Raw genomic sequence first — 22,246 nt, 5'->3', positions numbered from 1 at the left:
TGCTTGTAAATTCTTATTATTTTGCAAATAACTGCAGTAATTGAGCATTTTTTGGGCCAATACTCCACGGCACTCTGTGGTCTTTTCCCATTTCAGAAGTAAATTTCTGGTGAATGTGCCCAGCTGTGACTTTGATTAAAATAAATGAGAAAATCCATTTGTGATGGCACTCCTGCCCCCCACTCCATCCCACCCATCTGACTCTGCATCCTAATGGCTGCTGAGACACAAGGGTGTGCTTTTCTCTTGTGCATTACAGCATGCACGCTCCATTATTCTCTCTAGCCTATTTTTCTTTACCGAGTATGCATTTTTGTTTTTCATGGGTGGAGAAAGAGAACCAATTCAGGAACAAATGATTCAGACCTTCTCAGATGATGATGATTAATGTGAACTGGATAATAAACTGCTTTCTCCCCATTAATCAGTCACATAAACAATAAAGCACATTTCAGAACAAACTGCATGGTCTACCCATAAGTCATGATTTTGTTTTGCATGAGAATAAATTGGAGACTTCGCCTACTATGGAGGTATATTTTCTGTCCACTGATTTTTCATATGGCCAGCAGATCCTGCCAGAAGAAAAGACACAGGACGAAAGACTGTAATCAAACACTTGATTTATTTCCCAGGTGAAAACCAGTGTTTCTGGTGTTGATGAGCCGGCGTTAATCTAAGCTTTTGAATGCCTGCCTTGTTTCCTCACCACCTGCTCCTCAGCTCCTAATTAAGCTAGCTGTGCATATTAAAAATGTTTATAAGACTCAATGTAATCATTTTTTATTTATTTTGTGAAGATGGGGCATAATACATGGCTTGAAATACAGAGCCAAGGCATTTGGGCGAGTACAGACTGATGTTAAAATGTAACCTGACAGAGGGCAGTAAAGATCCATGTGCCTGCACAGTTTGACAGATGAACAATCACATTTCCTTACATTAGCTGAAATACTCAGTAAATATGTTCCTCTAGTTAAGGAAGGAGCTGGTCCCACAATAAGTACAGATCCATGGTGCACGTTTATTTACCTGTTTGAAGAATACTTGTCTGACACAAAAAAGAACTTCTACTTTGAACAGACACTACCTGCATATCGACAGCCACTTCATACGACAACGGCCCTTAAAAGCATGTTGTACAGATATTTTAAACTCACCTCTCACATTCACAATGCAAATGAAAACAAAAGTAAACACTGTATAATAGGCATGTGTTGTTGTTAGTTATACTGATTGTTTATTGTCATTTACAAAGATACAAAACCTATAACTGCTGACTCAGTTGTATGTTAATCTTAGCTAAAATTTTTCCCAGGATGCAGCTGCTGTGTTTATGTTTATTAATTACTCAGCACTTCTGTGTATTCTTGATGTCACTCCAATCTTTTGATGCAACTAACAGCAAAAAAGAAAAACTTGACTGAGAATGAAGAAGCAGGGAGCATGCAAGTGTGTGTGTGCATGTCATCATCAGGTTTAAATATATATACACTCTCATGTGAGTCACTGTCAGTTGCGGGCCAGAAAATAAATATGACACACGCTGAGGTGTTTCCTGGGTCTCAAGTGTTATGCGATTCTGCCGGGTGAGTCATTATGCCGTCAACGAGGAAAAGCAGCATCAGTCTCCTTGTCCTCCCACTCTGTCTCTGGGAATGATGCGAAGCTCTGAGCCGTGTTTTAGAAACACATTCCCTGCAACACAAGACAGAGCACCACATAAAGATCACATTTGTGTTCTTTAATAAGCGGTTTTATAGTCAATAAAGCTGATACACTGCAAATAACATGTCAACTCACCGGCTGAGAGAGAAACTTTGACTTTCTGCTCAAAAGATACAATTTCTACTCCGAAATAGCGATGAAAAGTACTGAGAACTATTTGATTCTGTTAGTAGAACTGTATGTGATTAGCTTCAACCTTGATATAAAGATAAAAGATATGAAATCACTTTTTAAAACTCACAGATTTGTTTACAAAGTTGCACACAAGTTGTGTTAAGATTTCAAAACAAGGTCAGAGAGTTGTGTGAACTGAAGGATAAAATAATTTCCTGACGCCTAATTTTCAGCACATTTGTCCTTCTGCTGTAGCCACTTCTCCAGAAATCAGGTGGCTTTTAATGAGAACACGTAGAGTTCATTTGAATAATTTATAATACTGCATTATGGAACCACAGACAGCAGTTCCATTAATTAATTTGTTCGTTCAACCAGCAATCATGTTGAGATCATATATGTATAACTCATTCCCAGAACCATCAGTGTAAGAGCACGGTTGATATGATAATGATCTTATAAAGATGTGCGAAGGAAAAGAGATCAATTTCCACAGTGTACTCGATCCTGTGAACATGAGGTAGGGTGGCTGCAGTGGGTGAAAAGAGGCAGTCTGACAGAGGTGTCTGAACTGAGGCTATTCTTGGCAGCACACAGCATGAATGTTACACGGATAAAAAGCTGTTGTGAATGCCCACCACTCTTTCCTTTCTCAGCAGAAAAAGACCCGACCTTGCCTTTGGTCAAAGCAGGCATTACCTTATCCTGCGCTATGCAGAAAACCCAGTCATCCGTTCCCCGTCTTTGTTGAGAATGATGACTTACATAAGGAGAGGTGGGCTATGCATCAAGTATGAACCTCAGGGAAATGCTGAGGAGGCTGACAGAGAAAAAGTGATTCACCGGGGCTCGGCAATAATGTGCAAATCTAAAGTCAAGTGAATTCTGACTAAACAGCTCGGTGCATCTAGTTCGCCTCCAGTCACAGGTCACTTTTTAATTTCATTTAACGTTAAATACTGCCTCTTGGGGCCCTGCCTCTATATTCATGAATCAGTAAACAGCATTACCATGCAAACAAGTGTGAGGCCTGCTCAAACGGATGTCAGTTAAATTTGGATTATTTCAGTAACTCAAGCTTATTTTTATGGAATTCAGTTTCATGGAAACGTGTCCTCTCAGACAAGGCTTGCCTCAACTTTAGTTTAACCAGGGCAACGATTCTCCAACACACCACCGTGCACCAGTCACTTTATTTCACTCTAATTCTCCTCTAAAAACAATCCTTTTTTAGCACTGAAGGAGTGACCTCTGTGGGTTCTACAATTTAAATCGATTGCAGTTCTGACTGCACTCAACACCAACATGCATGTGGCTCGATGTTTAAGCACACCCAGTGGCGATGTAATCTTGCACTGTGGCACAATATTACATCACCTTTGGGTTGGGGACGAATTGGGTGCAATTACTCTACAAAAGATTTTCAGAGCTTCCTTCCCAGGGCAGCATCATGAGCCTTAGCATGTCCACTTTGTCAGATATGAGAGATTGGGTGACATGTGGCCTTAGCAGACAAGTCGAAACCCTTAAGTGGTTTTAACTACTGCCTATGTCAGAGTCAGTGCATACTACTGATCTGCGATATCTTGTCAAGCTGGTGAGGTTAGTGGTAACTGTTTTTGCCTCTTTAAAATATTTCTCCAGTATTTCTCATACATTTCTCTCCTTTACAGTCTGAGTCAATGGTCCCTGCTCGGCATATCTGGCCTGTCTTTTACCTCCACTAATCCCACTTTAACAAACCTGACTTTAGCAACCCCGATTATATTAGCTGGAACGGCTTGATCCCAGATTGATTTGTTACATTACCTCAAGTCAGGCTTTTCATATTAAGCTTTTGCCTTCTTTGTGGAACCACCCACAGAAGTCACTGCCTCTGGGGGCTTTATCAAATTAATCTTTTAGACTATTAACACAATGCCACCAGCATTACCAAAGTGCATTATGAAACATGATTTATTCAAGTTCTGTATTAATGCTTTGATGAAAGCACATCATCGTGACGTGAAGTGTCACAGAGCTTGAAAGAAAGCCCCAAGGTTGATTATGCTTCCAAGCACCTTAAAACATTTGTCTGAAAGAAAAAACGTCATATTTTGTGGAGATATAAGAACAACCAAGATGTTTTTTTTTATGTGGAAAAAGTAGCTTTTCAAAAGATTTGATGTAAGATCTAAAGACATGGACTCCAAAACAACATAACAACTTACCTGCTGTCTGGGCAGGGTTGATTCCTATTCCGTCTGCAAAGGCAAAGGAAAAAAAACACACAATGTAAACCGAAGAGATTGTCATGCAACTGAGTAGCACAGAAATTAAAAGACAATTTACAATATCACCAGTTTATCCATAATGATGTTGCACTCGGCAACAAAAATGAGAGCGTGCCTCAGCAGCAGGCAATTCAATCTGGAATAATAACAGACCACCCATTAATTCTGCACTGACACAACTAAAACTCATATTTGACACGGAAGTCTCAGCCATTTTAACACAAATCTCATTTTAGTGTTATTTGGCAAATCTCATATCTGCAATGCTTTCCCACAACCCCTGAAAAATGCAATCTTTTTATGACTAAGCTACAGTACGTGAGAAAATACATCAGGCATACTTCTTGTGAACGACCTCTAAACTTCTCTTTCTCAATTGCCTGTCAGTACAGCACAAAGGTAAACAAAAACATCATCAGTGTTTATGTGGCGCTGCACAGTTTAATTGTTGGGAAACAATGAATGAGCTGACAATTTTCCCTCCAACAGCCATGAAGACCATTGACTGTCATTTGTTGTGGTGATTTCTATAACTGTCCTGTATGAGGATGAATCCAGCCGAATATTTTCACATTTTACAGGCTCAGGTTATTTTAGACATTCTCTTGGGTAGTTGATAGAAACTCTTACCTAATAGGCCATTGTTTTGCCAGCTAGAACTCGAACTGCTTGGATTTAGTTACATTTTAGCCTCAATACTTGTTGTTAAGTGTTGCAAGCGAAATAATCAAGTCAAATAGTCACCTTTCAAATGAATTATGAAGTAAAACTAGTGAAATACATCAAGTAAGGTATGGTTTTGATTTGCAATATCCTCTTACATCTGTAATAACGATGTCTGCTGTATGTAGGTGTCTAATTGGCTAGCTTACGCATCTCTAATGTGAAAATAAAACATTGTGTCAATAAGCAAATGCGTGTTAGTGGGGTTTGAGGGCTAAGGAAAGTGGCATCAGTGTTATTGTGTGTAATTCCTGCTGGTAGCTGATACAATAAATCAATAAAGGCCATGGATTACTTAATGCCTCTTTAGCAGAATTAGTAGCAGAAACAGATGCGTGCTCGGACTCTGTGGTGCACCCCCTGGAAGCAGTTTTCTCCTTTGAAACCTCAGGAAATGGACTCAGAATAAATCAATAAATTTGTATTCCACAAGGTGCTCGTGTAATGTTACGGATAATACCTCCTATCCCCTCTTTGAAATTGTATTAAAGGAACCTTATGTCTGATAACGCACAGTAGCAGGAAAGACAAGACTTTCCAACAAAAGCAACCACTGAAACCGTAAAGTTGATGTGAATTTTAGTTTATTTCTCAGAGGGCAAAATAGTGAGGCAACACTGATTTTTCCCTGGCTGAGTATTGGTTTTCAAAAGGTAACACAGTAAAAATACTGTGAAAGTTAAGTAAATCATTTTGACTTGTTGTAATAAAACATGCAAAAAGTGACAATTACAATAAAATGACAATATTTTAAAGTGACAATTTGTAGGTTTGCTGGTAGAGCTTCTGCTGATCATCATGATATACTAATATCTGACTTGACAGTATTTCATTCATCAACTTATTCCCACATCACACTGCAATGAGCACCCCCTGATTTTGTTAGAGCTCCCTCAAATCCTCACAGCTCGCTGTTGAGGTTTTGAAGCTCTGAGTTGTCAAAATGCATGCTTTCTAAAAGAATGAGACACTCTCTGAAGTAAGTTCTTAATAGCCGTCAAGCTGGAAACCCTGTCACTGGGAGCAGTTTGCTAAAGAGACAAAAAAAATCATTAAATCGACAGACTCTTCCCCCAGACTCACCATTTGTTATTATTGCACTGGTTGCTGATGGCACTTTGAACTGTAAAAGAAAATGAAGCAAAGAAAAATGATCACACTCAAATCCCTATTAGTGAAAATTCAAAACAGAAGCTACCATTTGACATTTCAGAAGCACAAAAATATTTTGGTTAAATAATCAGGGACATGTTGCAACCCAATTCCATTTGGCCTGGAGACAAAGTGTGAATAAATCATCAAGAAAGAAAGCTTCATCCACTGAGTCAGCGCACTGAGATTCACAGACTTTGTTGGGTGACAACTTCAAAACAGGAGCTTCTTCAGAAACTAACTTGGTGAAACAAGCAAAAAGAGAATGCTGTGTAGTGTGTTTTGTTTTCAGTCTTTTGTCTGCCAACTTTCACGCTTGACAGACACACTGTTTGCGTTTTCACGCAAATTCAGGCCTGCACGCACACACTCAACAAACAGTCAGGAGAGAGCCTGAGGCAAAGATGGCCACGCTTGAATTTCTGGAAGAAAATCACTCAGCATGGTCACAATACATGTCCTGCTTCAGTGTTCGACAGAAGGGGATGTGGGCTGGTGAGATTTGCAGGGGAAGGATGGAGGGAGTCTGTCAGCAGGGAGATAAGGTCAGCAAAATGCTGCTCACCAAACTACTGCCAGGTAGCACAAGCAGCTTGCATGAAATGCAGGTTAGATCAGGAATGAATGGGTGTTGTTTCATGTAGCATAAAATTGGTGGATAAAATCCAGTTTATAAAGGATTATGGTAAAAACCCAAATTCCAACACATCACTGAGTTTGAATCACTCTGTCTCTCTGTCCAACACATCAGTTACTGTTATAATGATCACTGAAAGCAAAGCTTAAAATACATCCCTGCTAATTACAGGTAAAAAACTGGCTCTGGCTTATCACATTTAATTCTACAAACCACTCAGACGCATGACAGCCTTTGACAAAATAACAGTATTCCCACATCGATTCTGTGTCAAACAGTCTACTTTCAAACTGTTTTCCCTTTTAATAAATGATAAACATTATCCAACCCAGTGGGCTTTCTCTGTTGGCTGGATGGAGATGTGAAGATTATGGCCTATCAGTATGGTGTTTTGTAATAACAGCAAATGAACACCCTATCAACACATTGTAAAAGCAGCACATCAGCAGCTCCAGTCCTCTGTCAGGATGCATTTAGCCACAGTACTGCTGTGTGTTTATGTGCATATTAAAGCCTAAAAAGAGGCTTTGGGTCACAGTAATTTGCGTAAAGTGAGCATGACACGTGAGGCATTACATGGCCTGTGTAAACAGCTCTATTGATCAGTCAGATGGATGAAATGCATCCTGTGTCTGTAAAATGTACAGCACCAAGACGTCATTTTAGTTTAGTTAAGGTTATGTGTATAATTGCTGATAACAGACTTGCCTAATCTGTATTAAAATGTAACAATGCATACAATCATCCCTGTCAAATAAATGAATAATAAAAAAACATTGTGAATTGAGAATTGTGACATGTGTGCAAATATATGTGCACGTGCATGTGTCATTTATTATTTCTATGTATACCTCCCGCAAGGGGGGAGGCAACTACTATCTTTAGAGGTTTCAAACCAGTACATATGTATTTTATCCTCTATTTTTTTTTACTCATCTGAAATCTTACTTTTCCTGGCTTTTCTTCCAAAGATTCACCATTTAAATGACAAGAGTCTTATTGTGAGAGTATGTCAATCAATGTAATGATTCTTTTTTTGAACTCTGTATTGAATAATGAATAAACAAGTTAACATTTTTTGAATAATTGGGAAATGTGTTTGAATTATCTTAAACATATTACATACATACCATATATCTACAGGACTTTAAGGCTAAAAGCAACTAGTGCAGTGGAGTCTCATATGAAGACAATATCAAAGACTTGGTTGGACTATGGTTAGTTACTAATGCCTCACTCCCTGTTGATGACTACATATTTATAGTACAGCACAAACAGTAAGCTTACCTCCTCAGCTGCAAACTTCAAAACTGCTGTGAATGGTGTGCTCTCTGGGACACTTAGTCTGTAACAAAACAATGCATTAATCAGGATTTTAAAAACACCATAAAAGCAAGCCTTTCCTTTAAATCCTTTTAATAGTAGAACATGGGGACTGTTCTACTATTAAAACCTTTTAAAGCAGGAACGCCACATGATTAAGTATCAGCTCTCAACCTATTGACCTGAGCTTTGATTGACAAGAAGCTGGGCTGCTTTCGTGTTGTAGAGCAAGTCCCTTACACCTTATCAGCTCCAGAAGTCAATGCAATTCTGTAGCATTCATTCATATTGACTTTTGTAGAGCAGATGAGAACAAAATTAAATTTCCTTACAAGGCTCAACTGAGTGTAACATTACTTCTGTCAAAGTCATTTCTGTCACATGATATAAGACCATTTATGGCATAAATTCACACTTCTCCAATGAATCCTGCAGTGCAGTTTTTAGTGGGAAGTGGAGACACCTGACCCCCAAAACCCAGGGCTATACAAAACAGAAACCAAGAGACATATTTTGGTGAGATGTGAGATAAGAAATACAAATAAAATCACAAGGTTAGAAATGCAATCACAAAGTAAGGTAATACAGGGCAAAATTAATTGGCATAATCGGCACAGCAGCAGACAGCAGAGAGGGGCAAAGCATAAGCTGCAGCTACAACATTATGAGTGAAAGTGAAAGCTTGTCAGATAATAAAGACCAGTATCTTAACTGAGAGTGAGTGGTACCAAGTGGTTTGAATGTGACTGGTGATTATAAAAATAAGCTGAATAGACTGATGGTGTGCTCAAGTTCAGTCCTCTGCCAGAATTAATATGATACCTCATTTACTGCCATTATTATTCCTCTCATGCTAAGACATTAACAGCTGCGGTGAGGCCTTGTCTGACCTCATTAGAGAAGCGACTGCCTGTCAACACTTGGAGGATAGAATAGTCTACATGGCCTCAGTATTTTGCAGCTATTTATTTGCAATTACTCAAATCACAATTCAACGTGAAGCCCTGATGGGAAATTTGACCATACATTATGCAGCAAAAAAATGGCAACGCTCAAGTTTAGTTGACATTTTATGTCTAATTTTCATCACTCTTGTCAATATTTGCTTGACCTATGGCAGATATTCTGTCTCCAGCAACAATGTGGCTCATTCCAGCATTGTATTTAACATGCACAGGGCAAATATATAGACATGAAAGGGATCCAAAACATGTAAATCCAAACATAATTCAAAATACCTAGGTTTTTAAGTGAGTTATCACTGTCATTTAGCATCATATAAGGATTTTTGTGCTTCTGAACAAAAAGCGTGAACAGAAAATCATACTCCACTAAAGAAGGTGGGTCTTCCCCAGAAATAAGTATAAAAGCAGTAGCTAGATTACTATAAACCTACCTAACCCTCCCAGAACACGATGTATGGTGAATCATAGAGTGGCTATCTAGTGAATCTAGAAGAACTTCTGACAATAAACAAGTTTCCCGTTCACACTTAAATTAGCAGATGTTTTAAGGACATTTGGTGTGAAAGTCTCTTCATACAGCAGAAAAGGTTAGCACCTGTCGCACAGGAGGTAGAGCCAGATAGAGCAGGTTGGTGGTTCAACCCCGATTCATGTCAAAGTGTCCTTGAGCAAGACAGTGAACCCTATGTTGCTCCCATTGAGCATGGCAGCTTGGTCGCCATCAGTGTGTGAATGAGAGAATGTGATCTGAGCTGTAAAGTAATTTGGGAACCGTAAAGGTTGAAAGCGCCAATATATGAGTGACGACCATTTAACTAGCAGTAAATTGTAGTGAATCAAAATCTATGCACTTCAAAGTAAAATGACTTAATGTAGAGTGCCAGGAACATAATTTAAGCTATGAATATTTAACTTTATTTTACAGACAATAGATAAAATAGTATGCTGTACTGGTTAATGAGTTAAGAGTTTGACACTAAAAGGCATTTTTCAAATGAACCTGCTGAACAGGGAAAGCTTTTCTGTGGTCACCTTCAATCTGAGTTAAAGATGTGTACGTACAAACACGATTTTGTGTCATCACAACTAGTTCGGAAGCCAGTTGTGGTCCAGTGCACAACTTACACAAGGCTGATGTGGACACTTGAGGCCTCCAGAGCACATACACTAAGAAGTTACTTTACAGTGAAGTAGGACACATCTTGTGTCCAGCAATTAAACCTTTTTGTGTGTGTACGTGTCGAAAAACCATATCCAACACAAATTATTATTCCAAGTATTTTCAAATGTCTTAACACATGCCTGTGCTTGAGTGTGACAAAACACAACTGACATGGATTACGCTGGACACACAGTGGCACACCAAATAATTATGGGTCCTATACACAGAGGATGACCCTCCACTAATCTTATTGCTGTCTAAGTTTTCACCACCAGTCTGATGGCACCAAATGAACATCACAACTTGCGGGACCACTGTACATTTAGGCATGGCTGTGATTATTTCTGTTTCTGCTCCTCCTGTCATCTCTGTTTTGGCTGTCACGTCCATTTCATTTATCATATAATCACAAAATGCTGTAATGCTAGCCATGCTGTATATAAAATGTCTAAAACGGAAGTTAATTGTGACTAGCCGGTAACTTACTGTTGGCTGCAGCAGTGTCAGCATGTGAATCACAGCTTTACACTAACAGATGTTCTCACACTGACCACATTTTATGAAGCTGAAGGTAAATACGTCAGCACAGCTTTCCTCATTTACAGAAATACGCAGCAGCGGTAAGATAAAATGTTAAATAAATGATTAAAAGACTGAAATGTAGTTAGGTGCAACGTTAAAGCTGTGACTGCTGAGCTGTCAGTGTAACTCACACTTTGTATGGCAGCCGGGGGTCCGACGTCAGGGTGATTTTAAACGTTACTTTAGACCTAATGAAGAGGACGAAATGAGCGTTATTAGCACCCTGATGCTGACTAATTAATATGAATATACATTCAGGGACAAATGACTCAAAATAGGGCAGAAACTCACATCTTTAGAGCGAGGCAACGCCGTCTGCGGTCTGTTTATACACACCCGGAAGTCCGAAGGACCCAATAATACACGTCATCCATCTAGCTCTATTCTTGTTACGTGTCTGTGTATGTTTGTTATTTTTTGAGATATTTCAGTAATTTTTTTAAAAACACTAAAATTTAGAGTCAAAATACTGTATTGTGATAAAAATTGAAGGAATAACTAGTGATAATAAATGACAGGCATCCATACCGAGCGACTAACGTTTACCGTAAATGACAGCAGAAGGCGCATACATCCACGAGGCGCACTGACATTTTCCTGGGCGCGTATTCTAATGGAGATGGATAAATGGCTCCTTTCTTAGGTAAGTAACCTTTGTTTTTTTTGTCCTAACAGAAAACTTTAAGCTTTTATTTTCCTTAAAACTGCAAATACTGTCAGGATACTGACTGAAGTGTGACGACCCGCTTGCAGAGTGCAGAGTTTTGTGTGTTTTATTTTGGACAAAGTTATGAGATTGCTACATGATGTAACTGAACGTGCATATTGTTTCAAAAAGTGTTTATTCATGTGCCATGCTGAAGACCCTGGAAAATTTTCCACTTGAAATCTTTTAAACATCAGCCATGAACTTCACAAATTCTTTTGCCAGTGTACATATTTTGCATATTTGGATATTGTTTGTATTCCAGGTTTGGTTTTCTGAGAATATACTGTAGTTTGTGCATGCACTTCTGTTTGGCTGCCACATGTCAGTCCTGAGTCCTGGATGTCTGCAGGCAGCACAAGAATGCACCACAACTTTTAAATCAGTCGGTGCTTTCAGCTGCACACATTACTCAAAATTACAGGAACATTCATAATGTATGTGTTGTTAAGTTATACATGATTGGCAGCAAATGAGTTAAAACAAGGTCTTCTATGATTAGTTCATACAGAAATCAATGCAGCAGAATGCAAAATTACATAGTAGCAGCTGAAAAACTTGCCATGTTTATGTTTAGGGACAGTATGTGCAACAAGGGAAACATGAATCAAGTATTTGAGCCTGGTTAATGCTGAACTAAAAGCAGTGGGTGAGTAAAATTATTTAATTATGGCTGGATTGTCTGGCCACAATGGCAGCATTTCAGCATTTTGCCATCTAAGCAGTGTCATTTTCAGAAGCACCATTTTCATCAAAGTGTGAAAATCCTGAATATCAAGGTCAGCCACGTCAAGCTGCTCTCTGTTCTCGTCAGTCCAAACAGAATGAACCAGGCCAAAGACTTGTTCAGCTTTATTCTGGCTTTGAATGATTACGCTTCTGAATAGTTTGTGAGAAATGGGCAGTAGCGCAGACTGTAAAGGAATGAACATTTAAGAAACACACATACGATATATGCATATGATATATTTTATTCATTGATAATCTTGCTCCAACTTTTAAAACCAGGAAGGACACACACCGGCACCTCTATGAAAATCCCAGTGGGACTCCATTATGTGGCTGGGCTGTAAGAACATCTAGTGAGAGACTTCAAGTCACAGTGAGAGGAAAATCGGAGTGATGTACGACATAACATGCAACACCTGTGGGGAACACCACATCAGTGAAACAGCAAGGACCCTGGACAAGAGGCTGAATGAACACCAGAAACAGACAGCATCAGCTGCCTGTGAAGAACAAAACCGGCCACAGCATCAACTGGAAGGAGGTCAGAGGTCATCGAACAGGAGTCAGTGGACGGCCAGAGAAGGATCAGGAAAGCCATTGTGACTGAAGTTCCACACATAGGTCACGTGGTGACAACAGAGCCAGCTTCATTCGCTGAAGAAGACTGTGAGATGCAGTTGAAACATGTGAAAGCTGGTAAGTGGACCTTTTAGCTTAGATTATTTTGTTACATACGTGACATTTGCAAGTTATATTTACAAAAAAATATAACAAATCACACATGCATATTTAAATGTATGTTACAAGTCAATTTCAGAGATACTGCCCATGTGCGGTCACCTCTTGGTGTTGGGCCATCTATAGAGAGACAGAGACAGATAGAGAGAGAGACAGATAGAGAGAGGGTGATGCAGTGTAGGCAGTGGAATGACAACCGCCAAAGAGAATAGGAGCAGACTTCTCATGATGATGACTCAGAGTTACAGTGCAGACACTCAGGCACACAGCTCTGGGATTTCAGTGGTGGGTCTTCCCCAGAAAGAAGTATAAAATGCAGAGGAAGATGCGGTAAGACTGAAAAAAGAACAAAAGAAGGCAACTTTTACGGTGGCATGTGAAATAAGGAATGTGGAGGGCTATGACATTTAAGCAAATGAGAAAATATGTCTTGTAGAATCCTGTTTGCAAGTAAAAAATGTTATAGATAACGTAGTGGGTCTAGACATTGAAAATATAAAAAGCACAAAAGATCCCTTGAACATTTATTTTTTAATTTAACATTAAATTGGCAAGAAAAACAGTGACTTATCAGCATATTCAGGACACAGAAGAACATTTTAATGTAGTAGTCAGATTGAAGTCTCTTGCCTGATCTCATTCTCCTTGATCATAAAGAGAATGACATAACTAGGAAGAGGCTCTATACAGAAACAGGTTTTTAAGGACTGTCTGAATACATCATTGTGATAAAGAAGGATTATTTGCTTTGAAGCAGCAAGAACAGGCCAAAATATGACAGTTGTCCATCATCCTCTGCATTCAAAATACAACTGCATTCAGTGCATTGACTGAAAGAGGTTATTAACATACCAAAAGGTCCCATGTGCAATTACCTGCAGAAATATAACAGTAATCAATGCTAATGCTGCTGCTTATGCATGCAAGCATGTGCATACATGCACAAACAAACACACATATAGGTGTACCGTACATGCATAATACATGTGCTTGTGTGCATGCAGCAGCCGTCTTTTTTTACTGATTGAATAGGTCACTGATGAACCATCTGTATTATTTTTCACTGGATCAACAGAAATATTGACATAATCACATACTCTCCCCTTCAGGAAAAGGGAACAGACGTCACAGTGACCCAGTAAGAAATAAACAAAGCAACAAGATAAGTAAGTAATGCACAATGTGTAAATGAAATTCAGTGTCCACAGCCACTGTTGGAGACTTTCAAACACATAGCATTCTCTATTTATATGTAGGACATTCTGTTGCTACAAATACTCTGCAACACCCCCTCAGTAAACCTTTTGAGTTCCAAGATGTTTGATTTGTGTGTGCTGCCTTTGATTCAGGGGTTGTATATTCCTGTGTTTTGTATTTATACTAGCCACAAACAGTCAGCCAGCATGGCTTATGTAGATAGCTTTAAACACAGTGTATTTGAGCTGAGAGATATAGCAGTGTTGTATGTATAGCTAGATATAGCAGTGTTGATGCTCAAGATACAATGTAGATATCTGAAAAGCCTATATTTTCCTTTCATTAGTATCCTGACCGCACCTCTCTTCACATTGACTGCTGATATTACCAGAAAATCAAATGACGGCCTGCCTGATAAGCTGCATTTCGTCAGCTTGTATTTGTTTATGATAGACATTTGGTTCCTCCTTCTATTAAAATATAGATCCAGCAAAGTCTGCTGCTCCAGACAGAGAGGTAGCTCATAATTAATGCCTTAATAAGGAGCGCCTAACATCTTACCGCCCTGCTATTTTTAATAGCAGGTTGCTGGAGTTAAGACTGGATTTAAAGCCCAGGCTTAGCTTATCAAACAGTACCTGCAGCACCGGAGCAAAGGGTCATCAGGAGAGTAAACCGTATCACAGTTCGTAGACCTAATTTGTTGAAGAGAAATCCGTGTCTGTCACAAATATCTAGAAATAGTATATATAGGATGAAAATCAAATATTGAAATTAATTAAATGCTTTAAAGCTGCAGATAATGAGAAGAGCGTTTAATTGCTTCTGCCTGTCTAGTGGCCCTTGGCATTTACATCACATTCACTCTTACTATTGCTCATTATTTCTTTGCCTTGTATTAGGCAACCTGCAATTGCTCAATGTGTGCTTGAGAGAGCGGTTGGCGGGAGTATCTTTTCATTTTATCAGAGGGCGGGATACTACAGGTGGACAGAAATGTTCTTTTTGTTGTTTTGTTCAAAGCAACAATGTATTGCTCAAATTATAGTGTATTCCAAATAATAATACAACCCAGATAATAGTATGGTCTCTGGTAATTAACCTTTGAGGAGAGCTTACAGCGGTTATTGTGTTCTCTCTGTTATGCTGTCACATGGACATGTGCAGCAAACATGCGTACTGTTACTGAAGACATGGCTCCAGTCTATGCAGATCCACTACAATAGATATTATACTTGCAGTTAATACATTTGACACAATACCTCATGCTGACTTAGTCTTTGTGGTTCAATTGACAATATCTGTAAAATCACCAATATTTTTTCACTGCGACATGTTTTCCACAGATGCCACTTTCTTTTAATGAAAAGCTTGTAGTACAACTGAAAGATTTCAGCAGATACTGTTATTGTGTTGTCTGAAAGGCTTACATAACCATATCTAAAGCGGATTCTCTTCTCACATTTGTCACAACGCCAGCGTTCATTTTCTTATCCGCATGCAGTTTGCCTTTGCATCTTATCCTCTAAAGCTGTGCCATGTAGACACCACTTTCACTTGTTGCACCACTGAGTCAACACCTCTCCAAATCAAGTTGTGTGTTTAGCTGAGTCTTTATGAGTAATGGCTTGTGTGCGTAGCAGAGAATCTGAAAATTGGCAACAAATTCTTGGTCTTGGTCGGATATTGTTTGACGTAATTATAGTTTTGTTAGATATATTTAAGGAGATATCTTATATGACTCTGATGCATTTGAGACTTTTTGTTAAAAAGGTTTCTTGTAGATAAAACATGTATTTTTGTATGTATATTTTTTTGTATTATTGCTCTGATATCGGTGCTGATATTTGGGCATAGAACATTTTCAAACAGTCCGTCTATACTGAACAGGGAACCATGTTAGATAAGGTTGGTCTTTAATTCCTTATCAAACATGATGATGAATAATCATTTGTGAAAACTATTGCAAAGAGACCTCAGGAGATAAACCCTCCTGCATGTGTCACTCTTCTGCTGTGTGTTTACTTACTTTGCATAATCCCCAGCAAATTGAGTTGTGATTAAATTTCAGATGAGGAATAAATTGCCTGACTTGTGTTAACATGGAGAGGGCATGGTAAGCAAAGTACTAAAGCAGCTTTTCTTAAAATGTACAAATGTTACTCAGGGCACCATTGTGCAGGGACACATGGCATGTTGGTTGTATACAGTGAATAACCCGCCACACTGCTCCACAGTCTCTTTCTGTTATTAATATCACAGATAGATCTGTTTAACCTTCCAGTTGTTGATGCATTCCCTGGATGCTCTTCAGGAGACAAGTCATTATCCTGGTGCTACGCTGAGCCAAACAAAATGAATCACAAATGCAAGTGAGAGGCCAAATATATATATATCATTAAAACACACACAGTCACCAAAGCCTAATGATGCATGACAGAATAATTTAGTTAGGTGTATGCTCTGTGGGTTTAGGAAATGAAAAGCAACTGGGGGAAAAAACATGTTTTTATTTATTTAATGTTTCCGTTCAAACGTCGTTCGATATTAGTAATGTACTGTATTCCCCTTGATGGCTGCCAATTTTTCTCTGTAAAAAATGTACATCTTATCTCTCAGCATGACCCCTACTTCTCAGGCACAGTGCACATTTATAATTTGCAGGCAACATCACATCATTTCTACCGACAGACTGCTGCTCAGGTAGCAGACGAGTAAAGAGGTTGTCAATGTGATGTCAAGACCGAAGCACATTAAAGGGGAAACAGCCAAGAGCAGACAAGCATCCATTTTAATTACATGCTTCATTCAGAATTGATCGGATGTTGCTAGGAAGAGCTCCCGACCCAGTGTGAAAAAGACGCACGAATAGCCGAAAGTAACACAAGGATTGATGGAGAACAATGTGAAGCTTATGAAGCGTAAACTGAAGATAAGTGTCAGGAGAGGAGACAGAAGGCAGCAGTCAGGCACCAAGAAGAGTTGTGGAAATGTGGAAAGGTTGGGTGATGCATGTGTGTGGAGCTGGTGACAAAACACGTCGGGCAGATTATTTTTTCATAAAATTATGGTCTGCAGGTAATAGTTATTTTAGTATGTTTAGTATGATACTTATTAGTATGATACTACTACTGTACCATACAGTAGTCTTTCCATTTGAAATGTCTTCACATAGAATAATGTATGAAAGTAGTACAAAAATGTCCTTAATCACATTAGACAAGTTACACATTACATTATTACATACGTTATGTGTTTGCAGACAAACTTGTACATTTTCAATGTACAAAATGTGATTCTTATTTGGAAATATTTGCTCCTTTTCCACTTGCTTTACCACACACCATCTTCCCCTTTCAGCTCCTTTCCTCTTTCTCTATTTAAAAAAAATGTCCTCGCTGATGTGTTGCCACAGCTTCCCAGATTTAGCACCACTCTCCTCTCCTGTCTCCGTTCATCTTCACAAGTCTGCGTCCAATTTGTCATTTACCATCTTTCTGTCACCGTTGTCTTTCATCAAAGATTGGAATCGAATGTGCTGCTGACAGTTGAAGCTGCCTCCCATCGCAGTGGAGCATAATAGCATTAAGGTGGCTTTACTGGTGGCTTCCTCCTTCTCAAATTCTCCAAAGGTCAACCAAAAGCACCAACAATTGCAGAATCAATACAAATAAGAACTATTATTGTGGGGGGTAGCTCTCAGAGGTTTCGAGAAGTAGTGGCTTTTAAACCATGAACCCCTCCAGTACAGGCTGTTGTGCCTACCCCTACCCCTCATGGTATTCCCCAGAAAATATGTTCATAGATAGCATGTATTTGTGTTTGTATGTTTGTAAGCATGAGCAGAGCATCTATTTGTGCCTTAGCTGCCTACACTACAGAAGATGAGGCCTAAAGCACTAATTAAAGCTTCTATGATTACTGCTCAATCCCCTTCTTCTGCCATCGCACACACACAAATATAACCCACTATATTTAGTGGAGGAAAATCAGTGTTTCTGCCAGAAAACGCTGTACCACAATCAGTCAGGGATGTGCATGATTGGCATCTTTAACAAGGTAAGTAGGTATTTGGAAGAACTGAATGGTCCTCATGGGGAATGATGTAGGTTTGTTGCAGCAGCAAAGAAAAGGATAAAAAAAAATACAACAACATATAACAATACAATAGGTCTACAGTGTCATTTAGCAAGAAAATCCTATTGGTTTCAGAGATTGCAACATTGTCAGACGTACAGATAGATGCAATATGTGAACAAACTCATAGAGATAGATAGGAATGTAATGTTTGCAAATTGGGTAACAATCATGTTTGGGCTAACTCACTAGAGGTATAGGCCTACAGAGAAATGATGCTCGGGTCATGTGCTCACTGTCAGATGGATTCTCTGTTCAGTTTTTGCGGTGATGGACTGGTGACTACATCTTAGCTAAGTAGCTGTGTTTAGCTCTAATCTGTCTGGCACTAATATCTCTCCATCCTCTGCCAACACTAGCCAGTCAATGCAGATGGCCAATGTCCTGTCTCACACACTCCAAATATCTCACATTCACACACACAGACACACTCACAACCATATAGGCACATGCTTTTGTACCACTCATTAGCTTGAGAAATCATTTCCATGTTGCTGTCATGCTCATAATTAATTTCATGGATGTCATTCTGTTCAGTCGACCGCCTGTTACTCTTGGCTGTTCAACTGCTGCAGCCTTATTACACGGCCATGGTGCTTGAATGCACAAAGAAATTGAATGCTGAATGCACAGGAAATGTGTGCAGCCTCCTGTTATGTATTTTCATTGCTGTATATTAATTCCTTTTGTTTCCAAATAAAACAATGCATAGATTACAATTTATCCAGAACTCAGCCGCATGAGTACTAACTAGGACAAAAAAACAGACCACATAACTCCAGCCCTCCGAAACTTTCACTGGCTGTCAGTTTACGATCCCAGCAGCACCTAAGGAATGGAACAGTTTATCAGAGCCTGTCATCGAACAAAGTAATTGACAGTAGTTAAAATATCAGAGCTACAGATTTTTCAGGTGAGGAAAGCTTGAATTGAAGCCCTGTCAGAGATAGTGTGATAGTGCTGTGGATAGATGTAGCCCAGGGAGAGAGAAATTCATCTTTATGCCCTATTTTGTTATTTGCTTTATTGTAAATTTAGCATTGTGATGAGAGTTCAAGTGTTGCTGTGATGGATTTTGATTTAACAGACAAAATTAGAAACGTATGAAAGCAGAGCTCCTTTGTTCCAGCTAACATAGAGGATGAAACAGAGATGAAAAGCAGGGTCTAGCGTGCAGCACAGTAGTGCAAAGTGCACATCAAAACATTGTGGTGCAAACCAAACACAAAACACCTAAAGTGCATCAAACTGTAAACTGTTCCATGGCTGGACCTCACTCACAGTCTGTTGGATTCAATTTAAAACATTTCACATTTATAGACAGCTGACATTCTTACCCAGAGATATCTCGAGTGCGCCTGCAATAGCAGATATGTATAAAGTTTAAATTCCCAACATGTGCAAGTGTCACAATGACAACAGCTTGACAACTTTTGTATGTTCATACCTTGATTGGCTAGGGAAAGTTTAAATAAGACCTAGAAAAGAGTATAAGGTTATAAGGTAGTAGTTACTAAGGAACTATTAGCAATCAGACAATCAGCTGTTGGCTTGTTGTTAGCTACTTATTTATTAGCAGTTAGGTCCTGATTTGGTTCGTTTGGCAACTTACAGCTGCTGCTCATTTTATTCACAAACCACAAACCAAATAAAATCTTACTGAAGAAGGGTTCAAGTTGAAATGTGGTTTGTTCCGCAAAACATTCCCAATACTGATCCTCTAAACCACAGTTCCTTCTCAATTAAACAGTCATGCTTGTCTGTGTAATTGCCGATAAGTAAACAGCTTTAACATCAATCAGTTTTCATGCTCTTCGCTTGTTTTGTGTGTCCCCTGAGTGCACACCAAGGTGGGATCTAACGCAGGAAAAGAATAAGATACTTGTGCTAAAATGTAGCCATATCCGAGAGAGAGAGAGAGAGAGATGGTGAGAGAATTATAAATAGGTAAGGCTGTGAAGCTGGTGGAGATCAGCCTGCTGTTTTGGCACCAGGGTCTCAGCACAGAGTGTACCCAGGGCCTCCTTCAGCAATCAGAGGCTTAATGGATGACTGGCCTGGGAAACTGCAGGGGCTATACTGAAGTGATGGAGGTCTGACTCAGGATATGCCTGGCTCACACACACACTGGCACACTTACGCAGACAGACACACAGAGGGGATGTAGGATTTCAAACGCCTTTGGTCCCCAGAGGAAAACGTGATCTTTCAGAAACAATTGGGCATTAGTTTTGCACAGCACAGGGTGGAGGGCATCATTTTGTCCTGCCAAAGTGGCATTTTGGTCGGCTGCACACATGTTTTTGTTGACAGTCTGACAGTCTACGATTTGTGCTTGCAACACCCAGCTGCTCATCAAGACTCGTGCCACAGACAGCAGTCACGGCCTATTCAAAAGTTTACCAGGTCTTGGTGTTGATGATGCTGTATGTTTAGCCAGTTTAAATTGGATCTCAAGATAGCTTCAAGTAAGACATAAAACTGATGTACTCATTCTGACTAGATGCGGCTGTATGAATGAAAGTCAACAGTAGTTATTCACCATTTTTCATATATTGCGAGAAGTAACAATAGTGAAGGTGCCAGTACCCTGCATTTGTTAGACTTATGGCAGACGTGCTATTCCTGTAGCAAAGCTGTCACTGCAGTTCACCACAGCATCTGTTTGGCTCTAATACAAACAAACCATTTTTTACTCTGGGCCACTGTTCTTCTAGGAGCAGAGTGACTCAGTAAACAAATGTGTTATCCTATCTCCCCCTAAACTAATTTAGTTTTAGATGCCATATATTAGCTTGTGGTGTTTCTGCTCATCCAGCAGGAGGATATCAGTTTCCTCTTAGGAGAAGCTTTTGTGACAGGGTCTTCCCCTTTAAATGCACCATGCAATTTGTTGGTGATGCATGATGCAAACCCCTCACACATACTTGAAAATGTATTCTTCCTAATCCTTCCTCTGCCATGAAAGTGCCAAATCCCATGCAGTGTATGCACAAGAATAGAGCCCATAATCTATTTGTATCTGTGAGGTATTATGAATTATAAATAACGTTTTCTTCGTTACCTACATTTAAATAACAGCATTTTATGTGGGCCCAATTGGTCAATATGAAACAAAAACAGCATTTTTTTTTTACACTTTTGCATAATGGCTGCATTTATTTTATATGATTCTCCAAACCTTGGCCCTCTGGTCCCCCCAGCTGGCTTATTACAATAACAAACTCAATAACTGAACGCTACAGTCAATTATTACAATTATGTGGCTTTGATGATGACAAATTCCTCCCATTTTGCCTTAGTAGTGATATGCAGGCTTTGCTAAATCAATATTGGATTAGATTATTAACTTTATCCAGCAGTTAAGACAAGAGGTGTTTTATTCTCAATGGGGAACTGTGGAGATCTAATTTTAGCTGTCAGATCTGGAACGATGAGTCATAACATTGTGTTCATAGAGATAAAAGAGCCATCTGTGTGCCTCTGTTACAGCTGTTCGGCCACATTATTTGCAAGTTTACAATGCAAATTTAGGCTAACTGGCTGCTGATTTACGTACCTGTCTGTCAAGCTACCTGCCTGTCTACTTATTGATCCTGAATTTGTCTTCAGCTGTATATTCAGCACAATGGTGGTGTATGATGCTTGAGGCCACTGCTTGTTTTTCTAACCAACTTGCTTTGTTAATATTCAGATATGCTAATGCTTTTCATCTTGTTGGCAACTAATCTCTTTGTCTTTGTTTCAATGTGTGTTTCATGTCTCTTTACAGCATCAACATTAACTGTTTATTTTAATCCACTATTCGGCATGTTTGTGCAATGCCTGTCCTGCCTGTTTAACATATATCTGTCTGAACATGTTTTGATTCTTTGAAGAGCCGCATGCAGTTTCTGTGACAACTTACAAAAGCTTAAGAGATTCCCAATGCCCTGAAGCCTGCTTGCCTTTGTCAACCATGTTTTGTTCACATCGTCACAGTGGCTGAATTCAGTGTTTGTCCCCTTTCTAATACACAAAGAGCTCTGATGGTGCAAACATAATGAGCACTCTGTTATAATGTGTTTCTATATGTCATGT

At 39.3% G+C, this 22,246-nt stretch overlaps 1 protein-coding gene across 1 annotated transcript; it reads right to left on the bottom strand.

Annotated features, from left to right (window-relative positions):
* Window positions 1-606: 606 nt before the first annotated feature.
* On the bottom strand, window positions 607-11,002 carry ufm1 (ubiquitin-fold modifier 1). Its single transcript, XM_070917402.1, has 6 exons — window positions 10,951-11,002; window positions 10,791-10,847; window positions 7,915-7,972; window positions 5,922-5,961; window positions 4,053-4,085; window positions 607-1,698 (listed from the first exon to the last, which is right to left on the bottom strand). Coding segments are annotated over exons 1-6 (264 nt in total). The 5' UTR covers window positions 10,953-11,002; the 3' UTR covers window positions 607-1,624.
* Between the last annotated feature and the right edge of the window lie 11,244 nt (window positions 11,003-22,246).

Source organism: Enoplosus armatus, chromosome 13 (genome assembly GCF_043641665.1).
Source record: "Enoplosus armatus isolate fEnoArm2 chromosome 13, fEnoArm2.hap1, whole genome shotgun sequence".
NCBI classification, from domain to species: Eukaryota; Metazoa; Chordata; class Actinopteri; order Centrarchiformes; family Enoplosidae; genus Enoplosus; species Enoplosus armatus.
This window is presented reverse-complemented; position numbering and strand designations above follow the sequence as displayed.

Bases quoted from the DNA above. Each gene is read 5' to 3' on its own strand.
- ufm1 (XM_070917402.1), bottom strand. The intron at 7,973-10,790 runs GTGAGTTACACT...GTTTTGTTACAG, and splicing joins CCCCGGCTGCCATACAAAGT to ACTAAGTGTCCCAGAGAGCA. The intron at 5,962-7,914 runs GTAAGCTTACTG...TTTCTTTTACAG, and splicing joins TGAAGTTTGCAGCTGAGGAG to TTCAAAGTGCCATCAGCAAC.